The sequence below is a fragment of the Ylistrum balloti genome, unplaced genomic scaffold (genome assembly GCF_031769215.1).
Source record: "Ylistrum balloti isolate Yb309-2 unplaced genomic scaffold, AGI_CSIRO_Ybal_v1 Utg369640, whole genome shotgun sequence".
Classification (NCBI taxonomy): domain Eukaryota; kingdom Metazoa; phylum Mollusca; class Bivalvia; order Pectinida; family Pectinidae; genus Ylistrum; species Ylistrum balloti.
Window position 1 is genome coordinate 38,399 of NW_026781901.1, and position 21,627 is coordinate 60,025.

General features: G+C 35.4%; 1 protein-coding gene across 1 annotated transcript; it reads right to left on the reverse strand.

Moving 5' to 3' along the window:
• Nucleotides 1-1,022: 1,022 nt before the first annotated feature.
• LOC132554172 (atrial natriuretic peptide receptor 1-like) lies at nucleotides 1,023-19,634 on the reverse strand. The gene is made up of 21 exons (XM_060218474.1): nucleotides 19,613-19,634; nucleotides 18,873-19,084; nucleotides 18,089-18,199; nucleotides 17,654-17,792; nucleotides 16,924-17,060; nucleotides 15,868-15,979; nucleotides 12,910-12,985; nucleotides 12,322-12,418; nucleotides 9,981-10,211; nucleotides 9,382-9,486; nucleotides 8,880-8,951; nucleotides 7,981-8,143; nucleotides 7,517-7,672; nucleotides 6,924-7,122; nucleotides 6,322-6,462; nucleotides 5,809-5,932; nucleotides 4,985-5,053; nucleotides 3,912-4,074; nucleotides 2,715-2,825; nucleotides 1,672-1,763; nucleotides 1,023-1,310 (listed from the first exon to the last, which is right to left on the reverse strand). The coding sequence occupies exons 2-21, from the start codon at nucleotides 19,074-19,076 to the stop codon at nucleotides 1,023-1,025; spliced, it is 2,790 nt and encodes a 929-aa protein (XP_060074457.1). The 5' UTR covers nucleotides 19,077-19,084; nucleotides 19,613-19,634.
• Nucleotides 19,635-21,627: the final 1,993 nt, after the last annotated feature.

A 21,627-nucleotide genomic window follows, 5' to 3' on the forward strand; every position in this document is an offset into this window, starting at 1 on the left:
GAAAATTGGCATGCAGGGTAAGATCATGTCCAATTCGTTATCAAAGGGAGGGCATTCTTGTATACCGTGACACCTAGACGTATGGTATTAGCTCCAGAAGGAAACCAGACCATGTTGGCCTCCCCTGATGTGACAAGATGAATTATCATCCAGCTATGATGATAGTTATAAAAATCATGATTAAAAAGATCAAAACACAAAGTCGGTTTGAATATTTAATGTGGAAATGCACGACTTTTTAATTTTCTGTTAAAGTGACCAGTCAAAATCAATTACATTACAGTATATACTTTTCGTATTTTGCTGAAAATGCCGATCAAATTTCGTAAGAGAGGAATTTTTACGAATTCTAACACATATTGGTCACGAACATAGACTCTGAGCTGACAGTGAACTGTCCTGACGTCGTCTTGTTAATGACGTATTCACTCTTCACTAGTCTCCGAACGAGAAATGAAAGAACAACCGGTAACTTGACCGGCTCAATTCAATTCATACCGGACTGCATCACACCTCTTCGTATTATCTCCAATGGGCTAAAAGTATCTCGAGTTTTTAATGCACCTTTTCTTATAAATCTTTGTAATTCTGTATCATTCCTCTCCCAAGATAACCCTAATCTTTATAAATGAGTTTTCTACATATAGAAATACCCTCTGTGGGGTTAGAATATGAATAAGGCCATGTGACGCTACATGGTCCAATATGATGACGTCTGTGGTTCTAAGAATATAGGTATTTACATATATCCTCATACAAAATAAACAGTCGGACAGGTAAAAATAATATCCTCACGAATATACATATCATTGGTTCATAAATTTGTAAATGTCAAATGGGACATTCGACAAATTAGCCTTGACCGGTGACCACCTGAAATGGCTGGGACATAAAAGTACAGTTGAAAATATTAAATATCATTGATATCAAAATAAATACTAGGCACATTACTGAAGTTGTTACAGATATCACATTTCAATTTGCATTGCACCGCATTTTGTTCATGCATTGAATTCTTTAAGTCAACGCGGATACTCTTCCATGTCAAAATCGTCCGCAGGATCAAAAATATCAGAAGCAGCTGTGTTCTGTTTTTGGATATCAAAAGCTGATGGCAACTGCGGCATTTTAAATGGCCTGGAATTGTTTTGTTCTCTGTTAGCCTCCGGGCTGATATTTGCGTGACTAAGATCTAGGGTAGACGCTGACTGAAGTTCGATATCGATAGATGTTGCCTTCCTCGTCAGCATGTAGAAATCTTCTTCACTTTCAAACCCTTCCAACCAATACGTCACCATCCTACCTTTACCCTAGAAAAACGAAATAAAATTCGGTATTTACAAATGACTTACTACAATTCCTTGGCTTAAACACTATTACGTGTACTTACTGACGAGGACCACCAGTCTTGACATTTTATCGCTTCCGGTGAATGAAAAATTTGACAAATTAGTGCATTTTCATTACAAACGAGAGTTACGGTTTAAGCGGACAAAATTCAATTTCTAAGAGTAACACAATTTTGTTCAAACTTTTGCCCAGACTTTTGAAACGCGATATTGGACGTTGATAACGGATATACTAATTTCAAAATGTAGAGGGCAGATGCTGAATGGATTAGTTGTTCTACGAAGACTTAATTGGTGTACACTGCCGTTATACGGTCTATACCTTGATTTCCATTTCTCCTCTTTCAGATATCTTGAACTTTCTAGCCTCCTTTAGTAAGGTATAGGTAGCATCACTCATGTGTATTTTCAAGGCTAAAAAGAAAAACAAAGTTTTTTTCATTAAAAGCATGCCTAAAAGCAAACTATCCCGTGTCTAGAGGCTAACCCATATCTACATATATTTACAAAAATCATCTACAACTATTTTTGAATAAACCAGTCCTGGACATGCCGTTTTTGATTCATTCGAAATAATTGACATTGTCTGAATACAAACATGTACTTGACGTTCTTTCGAAATAAAAAAATCAACTTGTTAAATCATTGGGCTAATCCAAATGTAGATATATGTTTTTACATTCCTTTCGATCTATCTAGATATTCCTCAGTCTTCACCTATTCTTAAACACTTTAGGCCCGTAGCATCACCGAGGACTCCTAGAAGGACGAAACAGCTGTAAGATGAAGTGTCCCTCTCTGTTCGAATCTACTCATTAACATGCTATTCTCAGTTTCAATGAAAGGTGATATTAATGTGTCTTTTGTACAATCGTTTGCTTCAAAGATGATGTGTTGGCGTTACTTATTGCACGGAGAAAAACTTTACAACACTAACGAAACTACATAACATAAATTCCGACAGAGGTCAACAGATGATTTTCTACAGAGGTCAAAAAATTTAAATAATCTATTCATAGCGTTCCAAACATTCGTAAACAAGATGGCATACCAGCTGATATCCTAGCATTTTTCCATTTGAGTTCCTTAGAAGAAATGTTTTACTTCCAAATTACTACGGTTGTTATCAGGAATCCAATTTTTTTAGAAAGTATTTAATTGCATTTTTATTGTTGTTCCTCCAGCTGCGGCTGTTGTGGTTCATATGTTCGGATATGGGTTTCTTGTTAGTCATGAAATGCACTTTGGTTTGTCTTTATTAATTCTTAGTGTAAATTTCACGGTTTTTTCTATCCTCGATAAAAGCTAAAAAAAACAACCCCTCGAAAAACTTTTACAGAATCCAGTATGTCCGCCCAAACATACCTTGACCGTTTGATTCCATTCTAGAAGCGGTATTGACCGTGTCTCCGAACAAACAGTACCGAGGCATGGTAAGGCCAACCACTCCAGCCACCACTGGACCGCTGTGCAGGCCTAGAATAAACAAATGTGAATCTGGTATTTCTTATATAAGACATCTACTTACCATCAGTTGGCGTTCAGGCCAAACAATGTCTTCACATTGAATAAAGCTTTGTTGACAAACGTAATTTACAGTGAAACCTTTCTTATAGGCCTCCTACCCACTAAATAATGGCAACCTCGCTATTATGACCACTTCATTTCAATCACAAAAAAATCTCAACGTTTCTGTATAGCATTCTTTACTATTATGACCACTAAAGATCAGTTTTAAAAAAGTCACGAAGACTTGTTTTGTATTGAATGCTCACTAATCACTGACCACAAAGTTAGCTGATGTGTATTCCACAGTGAGCAATAGCAAGATATCCAAGTTTCAAAATGGTTTACAGTGTCTCTTTACTAGTGTACGTTCTTATTTTAAACTTACCAATTGCTGACTTTGAAAAAGTAGTTAAAAGAGAACATAAAGGAAGTCTGTCAGCTTGGTTATACTTTTAAAAACACTTCATTATTCAGATCACCTGTATCCGGTCCTCAAGGTGGTCTTAAATGTTTAATAGTATTCCCCCACATCGGTCTTTACAGGGACGCTGAGGCAGATTACACAGTCCTAGCAGCACCATTGTATTCGTTATATCTTCATTAAGGTAATAATCAACAAGCAAGGTTTACATTACTTTGTGCGTAGCTTACTCTCAACAATACTGTAAACAACTTTCTTTCGCGGGTACTTATTTTCGAGATTTCTCCATCACCACAAGTTCACGGCGATGATTTTCGGCAAAAGAAACTACACTGTGATATAATATTGCCTTTATTAACAATGTCCGTCTAAAATGCCTGCTTTCATGTTGTTTTGATTGTGGAATACGAAAAAATAAATCGCACGCATCAGAAAATTGGGTTAAAGTAATACATTTTGTGTGCTATAAGGTCATTATAATAGTAAAAGAATAATTCTAGTCCCTGTTTGAAGTATCAACACACTAATATATGCATTGGTGAATTGAAGGTAACTGGAGTTAAATCCAATAATGTTTTGTCCTTTGACAAACCACTAAAATAGTCCTAATTATATACATATTGCATACTGACCGATGCGAATTTCTAGGTGGACGTTAGGTTTGTGTGGAATCTGAAATTTCCTGACTTCATTCAAAAGAGCTATTGAGACAGAAGCCATCTCTGTAACGTGTTTGTTCCCATTTTTCTCTGGAAGTCCACTGACAATCATATAGGCATCTCCAATGGTCTCAACCTTTTATATAGAAAAAATGAATCAGAAGATCATCCATACGTATAAAGAATTAAAGGTATTCGAGATATTGAGATTAAATTGGGTTTACCACACAGGTGCCGTCCATACAGAAGACTTCCGTTCTAGAAGATTATCTAAAGACACGCAAGTGAATAGCACCATTCAATACAAATTTAGAATAAGTGACAGCTGAACCAAATTGATGAATTAAACCGTATCATACAACTGTGATGCTAAGAGACAACTGAGGAAGTCCAAAGGAACCGAAAAAAGATGGAGAGGTGCATTTGCTATATATTTCAATAGATTTGGCAACTTTCATATATCTGTCAGTCTTATTTTCATTGCACGTTTTTTCAAAGTCTCCGGGTACATCGTTTCGTTTATTTGTTATATTTTTGATAATCTGACTTCGATTGTTAGTTTGGTTTTGTCTTTGTTGTTCTCACTGTTTTTAAACATGTTTGTATTAAATATATGATTAAATTGTTTATTTGCCGGCTTTATTCTCCCGTGAAGCCAAGTTGACTCGAAGTACTTTACTAAACAACATGCAGTGAAATCCGCCGCAAGCTATTGAAAGCAAATGCAATAAAGCAAAACAAGATCAACAGCTTCATAAGAAACACATGATTTTCCGAGTAGATATCATAAGCAATACCGTAGGAATTGCAGGCAGTGACAACACATTATCTAGGCTTCAAGAGAATGCTGCTGTTTATCATCAAACATGTTCTATGTATAATCCATTTAGGAGTGATTAGAATTAGAATTACTCAAATCTTTCCGCAATTTCTTTGTAATTTAATTATATTGCCTGCACCGATATTGTCATAGCCTGTTCACACCTTTTTAATGCCGCACGTGAGTAGCACGTGAACAACACATACTGTTGATTATACTATCTTACCTTGTAAACATCGAAATGTTTGATCGTGTCATCAAATACTGTATAAAGAGCGTTAAGTAGATCCACGATCTGTGGAGAAAAAGATCAATTCTAAAGTGCCTTATCTCCCTTACATCACATATAAACACAAGATTTGTCTTCTGATCAGTGAGTCTTCAAACGTTTATAACGAAGAATCTGATAGAGTGTGGCCTAGAAAAGATTAACATACATGTACATTTGTTTATTAAGAACAGCATCGTTTTACTTACAGAAACAAACAAAAATGTTTGCTTCGTATGCAATGTAGGAATGCTTCTTCACTAAGGAGGCTCAAGTATTTACTGAAACTAAAACAACTAAACAACATAAACAAAACTAAAAGCAAACGGAAATGCCTCAAGAACACAAAGGGATCGATGGAGTAATAGTTAATCATATATATGTAAGGTTGACAAATTAAAGTTTATACATTCAATTCTTAACATTGCCACTATTCTCTGAACTTAATACAGATATGAACTCAAAATAAAGAACAGAATTTGAAGTGCCTCACAATGTATATATGCCACAGATGTTAACGGGAAAATGCATAACCAAGCGCTGTACTCGAGTAAGGACGGAAAGCAGTTTGTTAACACTGGTCTAAGATAATATTAGCAAAATGTATATACGTGTATCTGTGTTGTAATTTCGTGTTAGTACCTCTATGCATAGGTTTAGAAAAGGACCATGGAGTAAAGTTTTAGTTGACATTTGTATAACAATATTTGTATTAAGGTTTCGTGACTTGATCTGACTAAATATACTTAAAATATGACTGCTGTATGATTTAGGAGACATACCTGTAATGGTGTACTAGCAGCAGCTATGGAAGTAAAACCAACGATATCCGAGAAATAAATTGTCACCGTCTCAAAGGCCTCAGCCTGGACAGACATTCCTATCCTTAACTGTTCAGCTATCTTCCTACAACAAATTAGATTTTTGTCTTCATTAAAAACATTCGTGATAATGTAATAGGTTGACTGTATACTTGTATTATGATTTCTCATGACTGGTACATATTTTTTCAATTCATAATACAAAAGTTCAGACATGGTTTTATATGTAATAATATCTTAATACTGTATAATATCTTAACTGATTCAACAAACTGCTTCTCATTTCTCATAAAAGAAAATTAAAGTTTATCCAGTTTCAGCTCAAAAATTTGAGAAAGGAATCCAGTTGATCCATGATTTTCGTAAGCAAACAAGACATAGAGACCTCTGACGATCGTATATTATTATAAAACGTCAGACATTAAGAACAATTTGATACTGATGACGTCATAATGACGTATTTCCGTTAGTTACCTTGGTAACATCCTGTAGAGGAGAGACTCCGTTTTGCGTTTTTCCTCCTCCAGCTGGGCCGTCCTCTCGTCAACAAGGTCCTCTAACTGATTAGAATACTTCTCCATCATCGTCATCATATTCTCGATCACATTAGATTTCCTAGTCAGCGAATAGAAATTTCTTTTAAAGTTATTTCAATAAAGTTGATTCTCATATGATTATAAATTTTCAACCAAAGGCAATATTTTGCGACGGTTTGGTAGTGGACTGGTGTACATCAGGCACGAGTGGTGGACTTCCTTCTTTCATCCCGTGTTTTATACAGTACAAAATACTTAAAACCAGAGAATGGAAGATGACGTTTCACTCCATGATAATCAGTTCCTTATGCTTTGAAATCGGGAAATACTAAAAGACTTTTTGGAAATCGTCTTCCTCTCTATAGGTCAAGTTAATAACGATTATTGTGTTAACTTTAGACGTAAATACGTCACTTCTGGTTATTGCAAAAAGAATATCTTTTATACCTTTCCAGTTAAGCCAGACCTGAATCAGACGTTACAAGAGCAAATTTTTATATGAAGATCATCGGGTTAGGATTACTCGGATTATAGATTTACTTGTATGGATTGATCTTGTTCAGAACTTTGAGGACCGTTTTAGCTGTCGGCCGGAGTGACGGATCCTCGTTCCAGCACCTCTCCACCAGTTTCTGTATCCCTCCGATATGTTCAGCTTCCGGAAAGTTGTCAGTGAGTGACGTAAATTTTGGTCGATAATACAAACCATCCTTGGGTATCAAAATATTCCGGATTATTTCTGTGAAATTGGTAACAGAATTATTTCATTCTGGGAAACATTTTTTTCTGTATGGCATAGCAATAAATGGCCAGTGTAACAATGGTTAAAATTGAATTCTGTACTTTACATGCATGTAAAACTAAATTTTGTCACATTTTTCTTTTTACATGTACATTATTCGTTTCAATGTATTTCAAGGATAAATCCAAATTATGGATTTCTATATCAGGCTTTATCCGACTCAGTTTCTATACGACACTGTATTTTGGATGTTAAAATCAATTTCATTACTTATATGTAACTTAAATGATTGTCTCGTTTCTTTCATATATATAATTTTGGTAGTTTGAAATTTCTCCTTGTGGTTTTTGGCCATGGCGGCTTTCAAACTGTGTCGAGTAGTTGTTCCTACCGTCTGCCGTGAAGTCTGAAGACTGGTACGGCAGCTCTCTGGTCACTATCTCCATAGCGATCACCCCAAAGCTGTAAATGTCTCCGGATTGTGAACCAAGCCTCATCCTTTTATTTAGGGCTTTCTTCAGAAATTCTGGGGCCGTCCAAAATAACGCTTCAGAAATACAGTAAAGGTAATTGTACAAACGCAAATTCATAAATTCGTAAATTCATGAAGTATTGCTGCCTGCCATAGTTCTCAGCAACGTAATATTTTAAATCGGTATCAAAATTTTGAATTTCCATGGCAATCATTCTGCCTAAAAGATAAAATAATAATAAATAGATATCAATAGATAATGTTGGGTATTTCTGTATTCACATACACAAATAGGTTAAGATTAATATTGTCTTTGATGTGCTTCCAACATTTTAGTTCAACATATCAAATTGCGTAATGCAAAATCAAGCTTATTGCCTAACCCTTGAATCGATTTTCCTCTGTAGGGTCTGCCTCAACACCATTCATGAGATAGCGTGGTCCGAAATCGGTCAGTTTACATGTCCATCTACTGTCCACTACGCACGTGGAACTCTGAAGTCCACCATGGAACTTGAGGTCTGATCGGTGAATATATTCGAGTCCCTGGGTCAGTAAACAAGACGATATATTGACATACATGTAATGTAATGGACCCAAAAGAAATATAGGAGGACAATGCAGGATATTTTTATACCTTTATACCTTGGATTGAAAATAAAACTTCGAATTCTTACAACATCGTTGTGTCTCAAACACTGGAGTAAATCCGCTAAAATTAAATACATAAAGACATCGCCGCGATTTTTCGTTAACGGATCTATGTAAAAAGATACACCGTGAAAACTATATGAAAATGAAAGTATTGCATTTATTTGGTCTATCACTAAATAATGCACTATCGCATATAATTTTCATCAAAATATATACACCTATGTATACTTTGTATTAATGGTCTAGCCTTCATGAATGTAGTCTATATCTTTCAACATACTGAAAATGTGGTTACTTTAGAGAGATGATCATTTTCGCTATTTTCGAGGACGGAAAAAGCGGTGAAAATTATATATTTTGTACATTAGAAATAAAATTAATAGCAAAAATCTCAGTCCTTGTACTGACGAAATACATCCTTTTAAACCGTTGCCTGTTAACTGACTTATGTTGAAAGTGCATTTTCTTTGTTTCATCGTTTTGGTAAAATGCATGTATTTGAAATGACGGGAAAAAAATGAAACAAACTCAATATGTCACTATTGTTCGAGTCAGTTACTGACCTGGTTATCCGTCATCATGCAGCCTTGAAAAGTGTCTTTATTTGTGACTAATAGAAAGAACTCACCTTACAGATGTCAACTGCCAATGATAATTTGAACATTGTGTCTAATTTTATATCATCATTAGCAAGGATATCCTGAAATAAGAAAAAGGTTAATTAAAACTAGATAATGTGATTTCAATTGATGAATATAAAAATACCTAATCAAGGTACTTCAATGATACGCTTAAAGTCGTTATTTTTGTGCTGATATCGCGAAAGGAGACAAAGAAGGCAATAATATCTAACATATTACAATACAATGACAGAGGAATAGTAAGGCAGAATTGTTGAAAAAATTTTAAAAGCTACAATGGTATGACAGATGTTTAACCACAACAAAATATTAACCACACTACTGTGTCTTGTTTTTTTTCTTTGAAAGATTTACCTAATTACATTCTCAACATGTTTTGATTATATGGATGATTGGCAATGGGATGGTTATTCTTTAGAACATTCGGGTTGTAAAAGACTTGGCACATACAAAATCATAAGCGGTCTATAAATCTAAATCATGTCCAACCTTTAGACTGCCTTTACCGCAGTATTCCCACAAAACGCAGATATGACCAGGATCGGTACAGACCCCCCGCAACGTTGTCAGATTGTTGTGCTTCAGATCCATCAGCTAGAAATTAAGATAAATGATGAAGAAGTAAATATTATTGTACTTTCAGCGTTTTGTTCAGCAGAATATTACATGACAGACATTGCAGCAACCATGTTGTATAAAAGCATTCACAACAATAACGATATTGTAATTTATAAAATAACCAAAAGGATGGAGCATGAAATACGCCACCGGACAACAATGCTAAAGATCAGAGTATATGACTATTTAAGGAGAACGTCAAGTACACTCACATACATGTGTGTATTTATTCTGAATCACGTTACTCTTCGAATGAGCTAAAATTTAGCATGCAGGTTACAGCAAACATCGGGGACCAAAAGTCTACCAGCAGTGTCTACCATCTGCAATCTCGAAGATACACATGAGTCCATAACACCTTTTAATACAAATTTAGAGCAAGATACAGTAGAGAAACATATTGACCTTGATGAACCAGGAACGTAATAACTAGAAGTAAATTATCGGTATACTCTCTTCTATCGTCTTACCATTTTCATTTCTTTGAGGAATGCTCGGTCTGTAGTGGTGACCTTCTTTTTCCTGATATGTTTGACCGCTACTACTGACCGCTTAAACTTGGCTATTGCTACAGAGCTGTGCTCCTGTTTTTGTATGGCCTCTGAGAAAGAGTCGGTCATAGTCGTCTGACCGTACGTGTACTCTGTTTGTCTGTCCGTTCCTAAACTCTTGGTACTCTTGGTCATGTGAACCGACATGTTCTGAAATTTAGTTTTTTGGTAAAAGGATTAGTTTCTAAATTTTAGATGCTTTGTTGAAATTATTAAACTTGTTTGGAAGTGATGTACATTTTAAGATATCATTTCCTGGCACTTGTTATAACGACATCTTTTTTACTACTCGGTGGCCATTAAGACACTTGAGCCTCTTGTCTTTTTTAACAAAACGATGTTTCACTTTTTGCAAGAACAATGCCGTCTTTTCTATGGTAATTGTCAACAAGTCCATGTATCAGTTCAAATTCGAAATCACATGGCAACTGTCGTGTTCAATATGACTTATACATGCCGTTTTAGCGACCGAATGAAATAATACTAAGCTTCTGTGTTTTAAAAGGCTTTGTTCAGACCAATTCGTCCCGTTCTAACGATTCTGTTTGATTTTAGAATATTGCCATTTCTAAAATGATTTGTAAACCGCAATCATAGAAAATTTGTGTATATGTATTCCGGCAAAATTTAACGGATTAAGCATTGGGAGAAATGAGTTCACAATATGGAATACGATAAAAGGGATGCCTCCAAAAATTATCATCTCGCAATTGAAAAATCGTGTTTTCATAATTTCTAATTGCTGCTGGATGAAGCCGTTTTCTTCTCTCCATTGGATTTCATTTGAATATCATATTGTATCATAGAGAACAGCCTAGTAGAGCTTAATGATACCAAGGGAGATCACTTCGAAAATCTTCGTCATCTTAACGTTTGCTTTATTACGTAATACGCAATTGGACTGCCAAGCTACATACTGACAAATAAATCATTAACGAGATCAACGGTACGAAGGCAGGCCACTTTGAAAAACATGGTCATTTTGATTGGATTTAGTACGAAATATAAAACTGCATGCTAAGCGCCTGCATAACATTGTGGTAGACCATGTATGATGGCATTTTTTATGCCGACCGCAGGGAGCATTTAAACTGAATATAATTTTAACGTTTGTGATGTAACTTGAGATCTGCCCAGGGACCATTGCTGATCTCGCCAATATATAGAACTACATAGTGTTGAGGTTGTTAGGCATGGTTGAGTAAACTTCTATGTTTATTGATTAGCATGCTGCTGCCGTATTGCTATGTACAAATTGTAAATACATATAGGTACATTGTTATAAACACGTCGTGCACATTCATTGTACTGTAAACATCTGCTCGATCTGTGTTTATTTGTGGAAATACCTGATAACTATTCAAATGCTTAGTGCGACCATAATGGTAGATGATATACACAACTGTAGTGAAAAATATAGAAAAAATGTGATAAACGCCTCTTCTGCATAAAGGATTTCATACCAGTTTCCATTCAATTGAGACTTTTGAAACGAGTCTTCAATAGAATTTTCGTTTGACCATGCCTCAGGTGAGGTAAAATGAAAAAAATACGGAAGGACTTACAAAAATCCCATATGAATTGGTAAACATATAGAAGATTCTATTTATCACATGATTTAGATACTTTTGCCTTTTTTTTTTTTTTTTTACCATTTTTCCCCTTTGGTTGTTATTATTCGAGGGTGAACTTTGATCGTGAATTGGTTTATGCCAACAGTAAATTTTGTTTTCTATTACTGAATAGAGCTATTTCTTATTATTTCGTAACATATTGCAATATCTCGAACTTATTTCGCGAATCAGGAGTTTGCCACTTTACATGGTATTCAACCATTTTATGCAGGTTTTTGGTAAGAAACGTTTACAAAACTGATTTAATTTCAAATTCAGGGAAGCTCCGTAATGTGCACGGAAAAGTTTTGATAAAAACACAACTTTTCCAACTTTCGCATCAATTGCGTCGAAACAAGAAAATTATCTGTCTTGATTTGTTTCTGTTGATGTAGACAACCTGTTGTTCAAGATCTACTTAAACATTGCACATAAGCATACCGGCATGTATCATATAAAAATATATTTCATGTGCGGCGCTTACCTACCTGCAAATAAAATCATTCTTTTGTTCTATCAATTCCATATTTCAAGAACGTTGTATTCATCATAAATACGCTTCGGACTTTTACTATTGAACATATTTTCATTTACCCTACAATATTTCTTAATTCCATAAATGCGCGCTCTCCTAAAAGCATACATACCATTAAAGATCGATTCCTTCTGCCAACCTCGAAATCCAGAGCATGGAAAGGAATCTTCCAGCCCATGTTATTTAGTTCCCTCTCACGTCGCCAGAACCTGGAAAATAATTAAATATTTTAGAAGATAATCTAAACGGATTTTCTTTCATCTGAAATAAATATTTTTTTTACATTACTTGATGGATTCCAAATAAACTTATTTCATAACAACATACAGAAAATCGTGAATATCATGAATCCGTCATTACTAAGGTAAGGTTTTATATATTATGATACAAGCGTTATCAATTTAGAGGAAAACACGAGGATCTTGTTTTCGGAGGAAACCGATTATCCCCGGATAACTCACGAAGTCGAACAGGTGACTGTAGATACATTTCCACATCCTATCTGGAAATGGAGCCGTGGACGAAAGGCTCTCGTGCATGTGTTACCAATTATTATCGTCATACTGTTTCTTGAGTATTCTGCTGATACGATTTGTAGGATGATTTTGTTGGAAAATGATTTCAAAAATGTGTTTTAATTTACCTATGTAGCTTACCTATGTATGTTGTAAACGCACAATGCACTTGTAAATTATTTTACCTGAAAATAAGCAGAAGTACGAAGAGAAGTCCCACCATACCGACTGACAATCCGACATACAGTTCCACTTGTGTTCCTGAAAGTGAGAATTGGGTTTGTAAATTTGTTGGTTAATAATTGTATTAGTATATATTAGAAATCATTTGTCAAACCACGCGAGACTTCACTCATTAAAAACCTGTGGAAGGTCTGTAAATAGTTTATTCAAGGCAGAAAATTATAGGATATATATGTATACTTTGTGCAGTGATGCGTGCATACAGAATGAATACTATACATCTTTACACTACACTGAATAACTTCAAGGTCTCATATAGATTCCAACTAAACTTATACATTTTTTTCAATACACAGGAAACCTGTCATTGTTATATATGTGTATCACCATCATTTATACCGGTATCCATTGTCACGGCATTAAACAGTAAGTTCCGGTATATGCCATAAAAGGCATCATCTTTGTACCTGCAAACACGTGATAGTATACTATAATGCACGTCTATGCTTAGAAACATTCATGATATAACAGTCAGTCTATCATAGTTTCATAAAACACGACTACAATCTCAACACAAGCCAGTAGTAACGGCGACACGGCATTCAAACCATATTGATTATTGTGTTAAAATAACGGGTAAGAAGTGTGAATTAGTTTGCCAGTACTCTCAGTACTAAAACGTCCTCTAGTAATGCAAGACATTTCCACAATTATGAATGTGAATTAAATGAGTTAACACGTGTAGTGCAATAAACAAGATACAAGAAGAATTTACCTTATTTTGTCATCTGTCCCGGGATCACCTGTTCTGTCTGTATTGGTTTTTACCTGTATGTGTGGCTGTGACTGACTGGTTCTACGATGATCGATACGGTCCTATAGACAATTTTGCTTTTATCGATCTTTGTATATTGTGTCAAATGCTAGACGGTTGACAACTCTCATTAATATTCCAACACATTTATAAACATGCTCGTTTTCAAAATCGTTCGTGTATGAGTGTAAGTTTCGATTTCCATGAGTGCTAGAAAGTGTAAATGTGCAGGTGTCAAGTTTCATGAACGCGCGCCGTTCTAGTAATGTGTAGTATCACGGACTGTCCGTGGTAGTATCAATTCTGTCAGTACTACAATATCCTGCACATTCAAAATCAGATATATACTCTTGGTTATTATAATCGTTCTAACTAATCCATCTAGCTTATTTTAACACACTCGTCCAAGCCAACCTGTTATAAAAGACTCGACCTATATAGCTACATGTACTTGAAGATGATCCGTTCTAACATGTACCGGTTTCGTTTGTTTATACTTACATGCTCCAGCTAATCCGTTCTAACTTTCCAGTCCAAGCTAATCCGTCCTAACTTACCAGTCTAAGCTAATCCGTCTAACCTACCCGTCCCAACTAGCAACTTCTACTTTACCGGTCTCAGCAATCCGTTTTAACTTACCCGTTCGAGCTAATCCGTTCTAATTTACCGGTCCCCACTAATCCGTTCTAACTTACCGGTCCCCACTAATCAATTCTAACTTACCAGTTCAAATTAATCCGTTCTTACTTACCTGTCCCAACTAATCCGTTCTAACTTTCCGGCCCCATCTACTCGTTCTAATTTACCCGCCTCAGCTAATCCGTTCTAACTTACCTGCCCCAGCTAATCCGTTTCCTAACTTACCCGTGCCAATCGATACGTTTTTATTATCCCGTCTCAGATAACCCGTTCTAATTTACCCGTCCCAACTAATCCGTTCTAACTTACCTGTCCCAGCTTCACCGTTTTAACTAACCTGTCCCAGCTAATCCGTTCTAATTTACTCGTTCCAGCTAATCCATTCTAACTTACTGGTCCCAGCTAATCCGTTCTAACTTACCTGTCCAAGCTAATCCATTCTAACTCACTGGTCCCAGCTAATCCGTTCTAACTTACCGGTCCCTTTTAATCCGTTCTAACTTACCGGTCCCAACTAATTCGTTCTAAATTACCCGTGTCAGCCAATACGTTCTTATCATCACGCCCCAACGAATCCGCTTTGAAGTACCCGTCCCAGCAAATTGTTCTAACATACTGGTCCCGCTAATCCATTCTAACTTACATGTCCCAGCTAATCCGTTCTAACTTACCCGTCCCAACTAATCCGTTCTAACTTACCCGTCCCAACTAATCCATTCTAACTTACCTGTCCCAGCTAATCCGTTCTTATTAACTCGTTTCAGCTGATCCGTTTTTATTAACTCGTTTCAGCTGATCCGTTTTTATTAACTCGTTTCAGCTAATCCGTTCTAATTAACACGTTTCAGCTAATCCGTTCTAACTTACCCGTCCCAACTAATCCGTTCTAACTTACCCGTCCCAACTAATCCGTTCTAACTTACCTGTCCCAGCTAATCCGTTCTTATTAACTCGTTTCAGCTAATCCGTTTTTATTAACTCGTTTCAGCTGATCCGTTTTCATTAACTCGTTTCAGCTAATCCGTTCTAATTAACACGTTTCAGCTAATCCGTTCTAACTTACCCGTCCCAACTAATCCGTTCTAACTTACCCGTCCCAACTAATCCGTTCTAACTTACCTGTCCCAGCTAATCCGTTCTTATTAACTCGTTTCAGCTAATCCGTTCTTATTAACTCGTTTCAGCTGATCCGTTTTTATTAACTCGTTTCAGCTGATCCGTTCTAATTAACTCGTTTCAGCTAAATCGTTCTAATTAACTCGTTTCAGCTAATCTGTGCATCAACTGGTTCTGAGTTTTAAGTTTCATGGGTTTTACTTTAAAACCCTTCCACAGATTTGGCCATACTATCGTTTAAGAAACGTAACATTTAAGCCAAAAACTGTTTTCTTATTTTAAAACCCATGGACACATGCATCTTTGATCTTACACTCCCTAACTAGCTATGGTGACAGAGTTCGATTTTTCTCTATTACTACTTGGACTGTCCTTTTCTGTGATCACATACCTGACTCCTGGATACAAAGCTCCCCGTGGAAGCCACAGACGGGAACATCGGGCGGGACATATTCATCGCTAGTTCTGCCATCTCCCCACCGGATAATTCCTACATGGGAATCCTGGAGAGAAGAAAAAATGATAAAAAAAAAAAAAAAAAAAAAATCTTACTCGATGTGTTTTTAGTTTCCTACGTTTATGATGACAGGGCAAATTTCATAAAAAAAAATCATCTGTTTTTCATTTTCAGAAAGCGAGATATGTGCATTCCAAGTGAAAACCTGTGCTTATTGCTGTATACAATGACAATGTTGATTTTCCATATAATGAAAAAATTCGATACTTTTTTCTGTTCTATTTCAGTATTATAAAAATTCCGAAGAGAATGAGAAACAATTAGATATAATTGATTATGTTGTGGTAACGTTCTGTTTGACTGTTGAAGAAGCAGGATTCATTGTTTTCTGTTGCACTAATGAAACATTGATATCTTTTCAGCACAATACCATATTTTCTCACCACAACGCCAATAACTTAAGATATATTGTCACGATTAAATGTCTGGAAAAGTTAACATTATAACATATTTTCCTGATCACTTTTTGGATGTTTTCTCCGAAGTCTTCCACAGTTTCTCGTCTGAATTGCTTCATACAATATGCTGTCTTTTAAAAGTGCTTAATAAGAAAAATATCTTTGTTTCCGGTTTCAGCCTGAAACAGGTTAGGGTCGGTAGGTTGGGATTTTTGCTTCCTCTTATTTCTCAATTGCCACATAGGGAATGGTTTATACCCAATGTGTGAGGTATGCATAAGTATCACATGTGTGTGTTTTGAGTTGTTTGTAATGTTATATATCACAATCTATATTACAAGGTCTATGCTGTTTTATTTTCGAAAATGATATTTTCCATATACCATCATTATTGTCTTTACTTTTTGTCATATGACGAGTTTCATCTGGACAGATGGACAGACAGACAAGGTAATTCCTATAAAACCGTCTGAAACAGTAATGCATCATTTTACATACACCACTTCTATAGTCGATGCCTTGGCTTACATACCGAATGAGGCTTGCCATTGAGTAAGTCGTATTGAAGATGAGCGACTTCCGCGAAAGTGTTGTTTTCAAGAAGATCGAAGATTGCCACCCCTGGGTAGCGGTCAGCGTGAACGGACATCAACACCAAACCAGACAGACCTTAAACATGTTTACAGGGTATTATAAAATTGGTTAGCAATTACATAAAACCATCACAAATTGCTTGTTTTGTCAGTCAGCTTTAACGGAACGCGACACTTTATTCCCTAGTAAAGATCCGGAAGGCGTTCCCTATTGGAGTGGTTTGTGTTTCTCAGGAAGCTGTCGTGGTTGTGTTCTTGGCAAAACACTTTTCTCCAGCTTATCATGACAATAGGGGACGAGCCTTCCGCATAATGTTCATTAAGGTACCCATCAACTATTGCGAGGAGACCTCCTCAAAGCATGTCTGATTGTTCTCGAAACAATAATCACAGCAAACAAGCAAGCAAACAAACAAATAAACAAACAGGTTTAGTGCCATTTTTAATTCGTGATTTACTTTTAACTGTCAAACTTTATCTATCACTGGTATTTTCTTGTTCGACATTGTATGTAGACCTGACGACAAACACATCACTGATGATCATTAAAAAGAATTTTCTTGTATCAAATATCATCACGTGTTATTTTAAGAGAACGCTTTACATTTGCGGAATACTTAACGATTCCTGAGAAGAAAAGTACCATTTAAAATATGAATAGCGTTTTACCTTGAAATGAAATGGTGTGAGTAGTTTTTGCGATGTCCGCGCCGCTGAGTGGACGGGTAGGCGTCGGTATGTAAGTTGTGTTTAATACTTTGGCGTAAAGCAAGATGGCGTCGTGTAGATAGATCGAATATTTATCTGGCTGGTTAACAGAACAGCAAAGATAAGTAAATAGTTCTAATATAGTATGCTCACAAATAAATACTGTAGAGTAAATGTCAGCTTGATTGAGAATCCAAATTATACTTCACTTTTTCTTTCTTTAATTATTAAAAAGACTTGAATCCCTGCAAAGAAAACGGCTAATCGATCAACACAAATAATGAAAATTTACTCTCTATCATCGACTTTTTATGAAAAGTAGACGATAAACAGAATCGTTGGAGACCTTTCCGAAATGCCGATGTACGTTAAGAACACCAGTGTATAGTAGTATACCTCTGATAAGACAGGCATGTTGCTGGAGCCGGGGGGATACACTCTCGCCGAAGCCTCCTTTGCTATCTGATGCCAAGCTCCAATATCTTCATGTGTATTTCCAAAGATCACCTTTAAATTAATTATAGCAAACAGAATGGAAATTTAATTATCCAATTTGAAAAAAGTCTGGTGTAGTATATGTGTATCTAATATTCACGTACGTTCAGTCAGTTTAATTCTTTCAAATTCAGTTTAGATGTTTCACGGTACTTTCTCTTCTTAATTGAAGGACGAAAAAAATTGCGTTACATGGACGGCGTCATTCTCCAGTTATTGCAAGAATTGATTGTAACATGATGTATTTAAAAGAATGTTGCTGAAAAGAAAGCACAATTGCCATAGCTACCGATCGAATTTTTGCTTTTGCTTTGAAATACATAAGCATTATGAAAATAAACTAACAAAACAAGGTTTTGAAAACATTGAAGTATATTTTCTAAAACACGAAGAAGCTTATTAGATATAAACTAAACAAATTATGCAGAGGATGCTGTGCTACGATATTGGTGATGCGACAACTAATCTAGAGTCATGCGATTGTCGTTGTAGTAAAACGTTCTCCGAAACAAAGGACTCAAATACACAATTACATCTTTTTACCTTCTTTTAATATCGTAAAATTTATAATGAAATAACTTGTTTAGCTTAAACTGAGACATGAAATTCGTGGCTCCCAAAAAAAAAAAAAATTCTGGTTATTAATGAAATTTTCAATGAAATCAAATTGTATTTGAAAACTTACATATAAGACATTTCTGAAGGCTTGTTTCGCCTCAGCGTCGTAACCGTCCCCTCTCTCCCACATCCATGTACTCGCTAAATTGTCAATGTCACTTTTCGACGGAAGTGTGGTTTTTAGGAACACAAACTGATAATCACCTCCTGTCATGCCCAGTGCGGCGGCCCTGAGCATGTATCTACGGAGTTCTGTTTCCGGTACAATCATGACGATGACTGTTACAATAGTTTGAAAAATAAAGGTATTTGAATAGTTTTCAAATGTTTAACATGTTTTTATGTCATCCATATAAAAAATGCAATTCAGTGCGAAATAAATTCGTTTTGAATGAAAGACACAATAAAGTACACCCCTTTAAATAAACAAACAAATACTTTTTATTTCTATCATGTACAAAGTCAACATAGCGGTGCAAAATGTGGGCGAAGTAATTATTACTCTTCAAATTGTAACAGTGAATCAATTTTATTTCCAGATGTCAACATGTACTAACATTAGATAACTATAGCAAAACCCAATGTCATACAGACTTTCTTATTTGTCACATTATATCAACATGAAGAATTTTCCGTCCAAGACAGGTGCAACTCAATACCATTCATGGTTAAAATGGAACATGTATACGCTCTGACAGATTCTGAACGATCCATCCTTGCTGATATTCAAGACAAACGATATATTTTTATTTTTTTAAACATCAACAAATAGCAATACAGATAAATTTGTTACTTTGACACGCGTACTTCTGCTCTCGTTTTTGACGGCTTGAAATATGGCGTCCACTTCCGCTGACGTCATGTTCCAGGTGACTTCCGAGTAGTGGTGGGCGATATAGACACCGAGGTTTTCACTTGGGGATTGTAGCGTCGCCACGATGGCGTCGGCGTAACCCTGGGATACGGTGTCTGATGCTGATATCAATACAATCCGGTACCATTTGAGACCGTACATAAAAAATGTCAGAATTCCGCCTGTGTCAATTTAAAAATGTACTTTTTTTTACTTATAAAGAAGTAGATAAGGATGGTGAGATTATATGTGTCCACACCCCGCCCCCTTATTGAAAAATGTACAATATAAAGCAAAGGAGGGAGAGGGATTTTTTGTTGTTGTTTTTTTAATTTTTTGTTGTTTCTTTTTTTCTTTCTTTTTTTTTTTTTTTTTTTTTGATGTTTCTGATAAGAAATATTTTTTTGCAAAAGCAGGATCAGGAAAAGGAAAAATAGATTCTCCATGGACACTAAATTAACTGTGTTATTTTTCTTTCATGATGATTCATAGGATAAAACATGACTGGTGTAAGGACAGTTCAAATACACTGTTGGCCTTAAGGCGAGGGGAAATAACTCCCATAGAGTTTATTAAATCAAATAATTGATTTTTCTACCGTTTTGGTAAATCAAATAGCTTTTATTAATAATTCATAGAAAAGTCAGTTAATCAATATATATTCTCTACAGCGAACGCTTTTTGACAGGTCCAGCTTCATATCGTACAAAGAAATAAAACAGTCCTCCAGTTATCAATACGGTTTGAATAATTCGTAATGCAATAAAATATCTTCTATAAAGACAATTTTAACCAATCAGGATAAATAGAATTCGACTTCCTGTTGATCCGGGTTTAAAGCGTGGGCACATTAACATACGGAACGATGCAATACGTCACAAACCATACTAAGATACGAAACGGGGAGAGCTGTATTAAGACGTCTATTTATATGAAGAGCTATCTACCATCTGTGTCTCAAGTCAAAGTGACAAATGTTGACGCATCTCCAGTTGGACAGAATGCAAAAACTGTCACTCAAGAATACGTTGGTTCAATTCATATCTCACACCATGACTACAACGTGCCGAAGCATTTTGCCTCTTCAATATTATGAGTGTTTAATCTAATGTCACATAGTCATTTTCTTTTAATACGAAATATTGAACTATGGCGGGCGTTAGTGTTGTTAATGTTTAATAAAAACAATAAATAACTATAGATCTTATCTGACAATGTATATCTACTTTAGTCCTCTTATATGAAGGGGGAGATAATTCATAAACACATTGTTGAATCAAGACAAATTAAAGGCGAGAACAATAGAACCAATGCATTGTATTTGGATCCATTTATCTAGTACTGATAGCAAAATATGTTTAAATCATTGTATTTGGAGTCATGGCATAGACTTATAGAGGTACAGTCCCATTGCATACTATATATAGTTCCATTACATACTATATATAGTCCCATTACATACTATATATAGTTCCATTACATACTATATATAGTCCCATTACATACTATATATAGTTCCATTACATACTATATATAGTTCCATTACATACTATATATAGTTCCATTACATACTATATATAACCCCATTACATACTATATATAGTCCCATTACATACTATATATAGTTCCATTACATACTATATATAGTCCCATTACATACTATATATAGTTCCATTGCATATTATATATAGTCCCATTACATACTATATATAGTCCCATTACATACTATATATAGTTCCATTACATACTATATACAGTCCCAATACATACTATATATAGTTCCATTACATACTATATATAGTCCCATTGCATATTATATATAGCCCCATTACATACTATATATAGTCCCATTACATACTATATATAACCCCATTACATACTGTATATAGTCCCATTGCATACTATATATAACCCCATTACATACTATATATAGTCCCAATACATACTATATATAGTTCCATTACATACT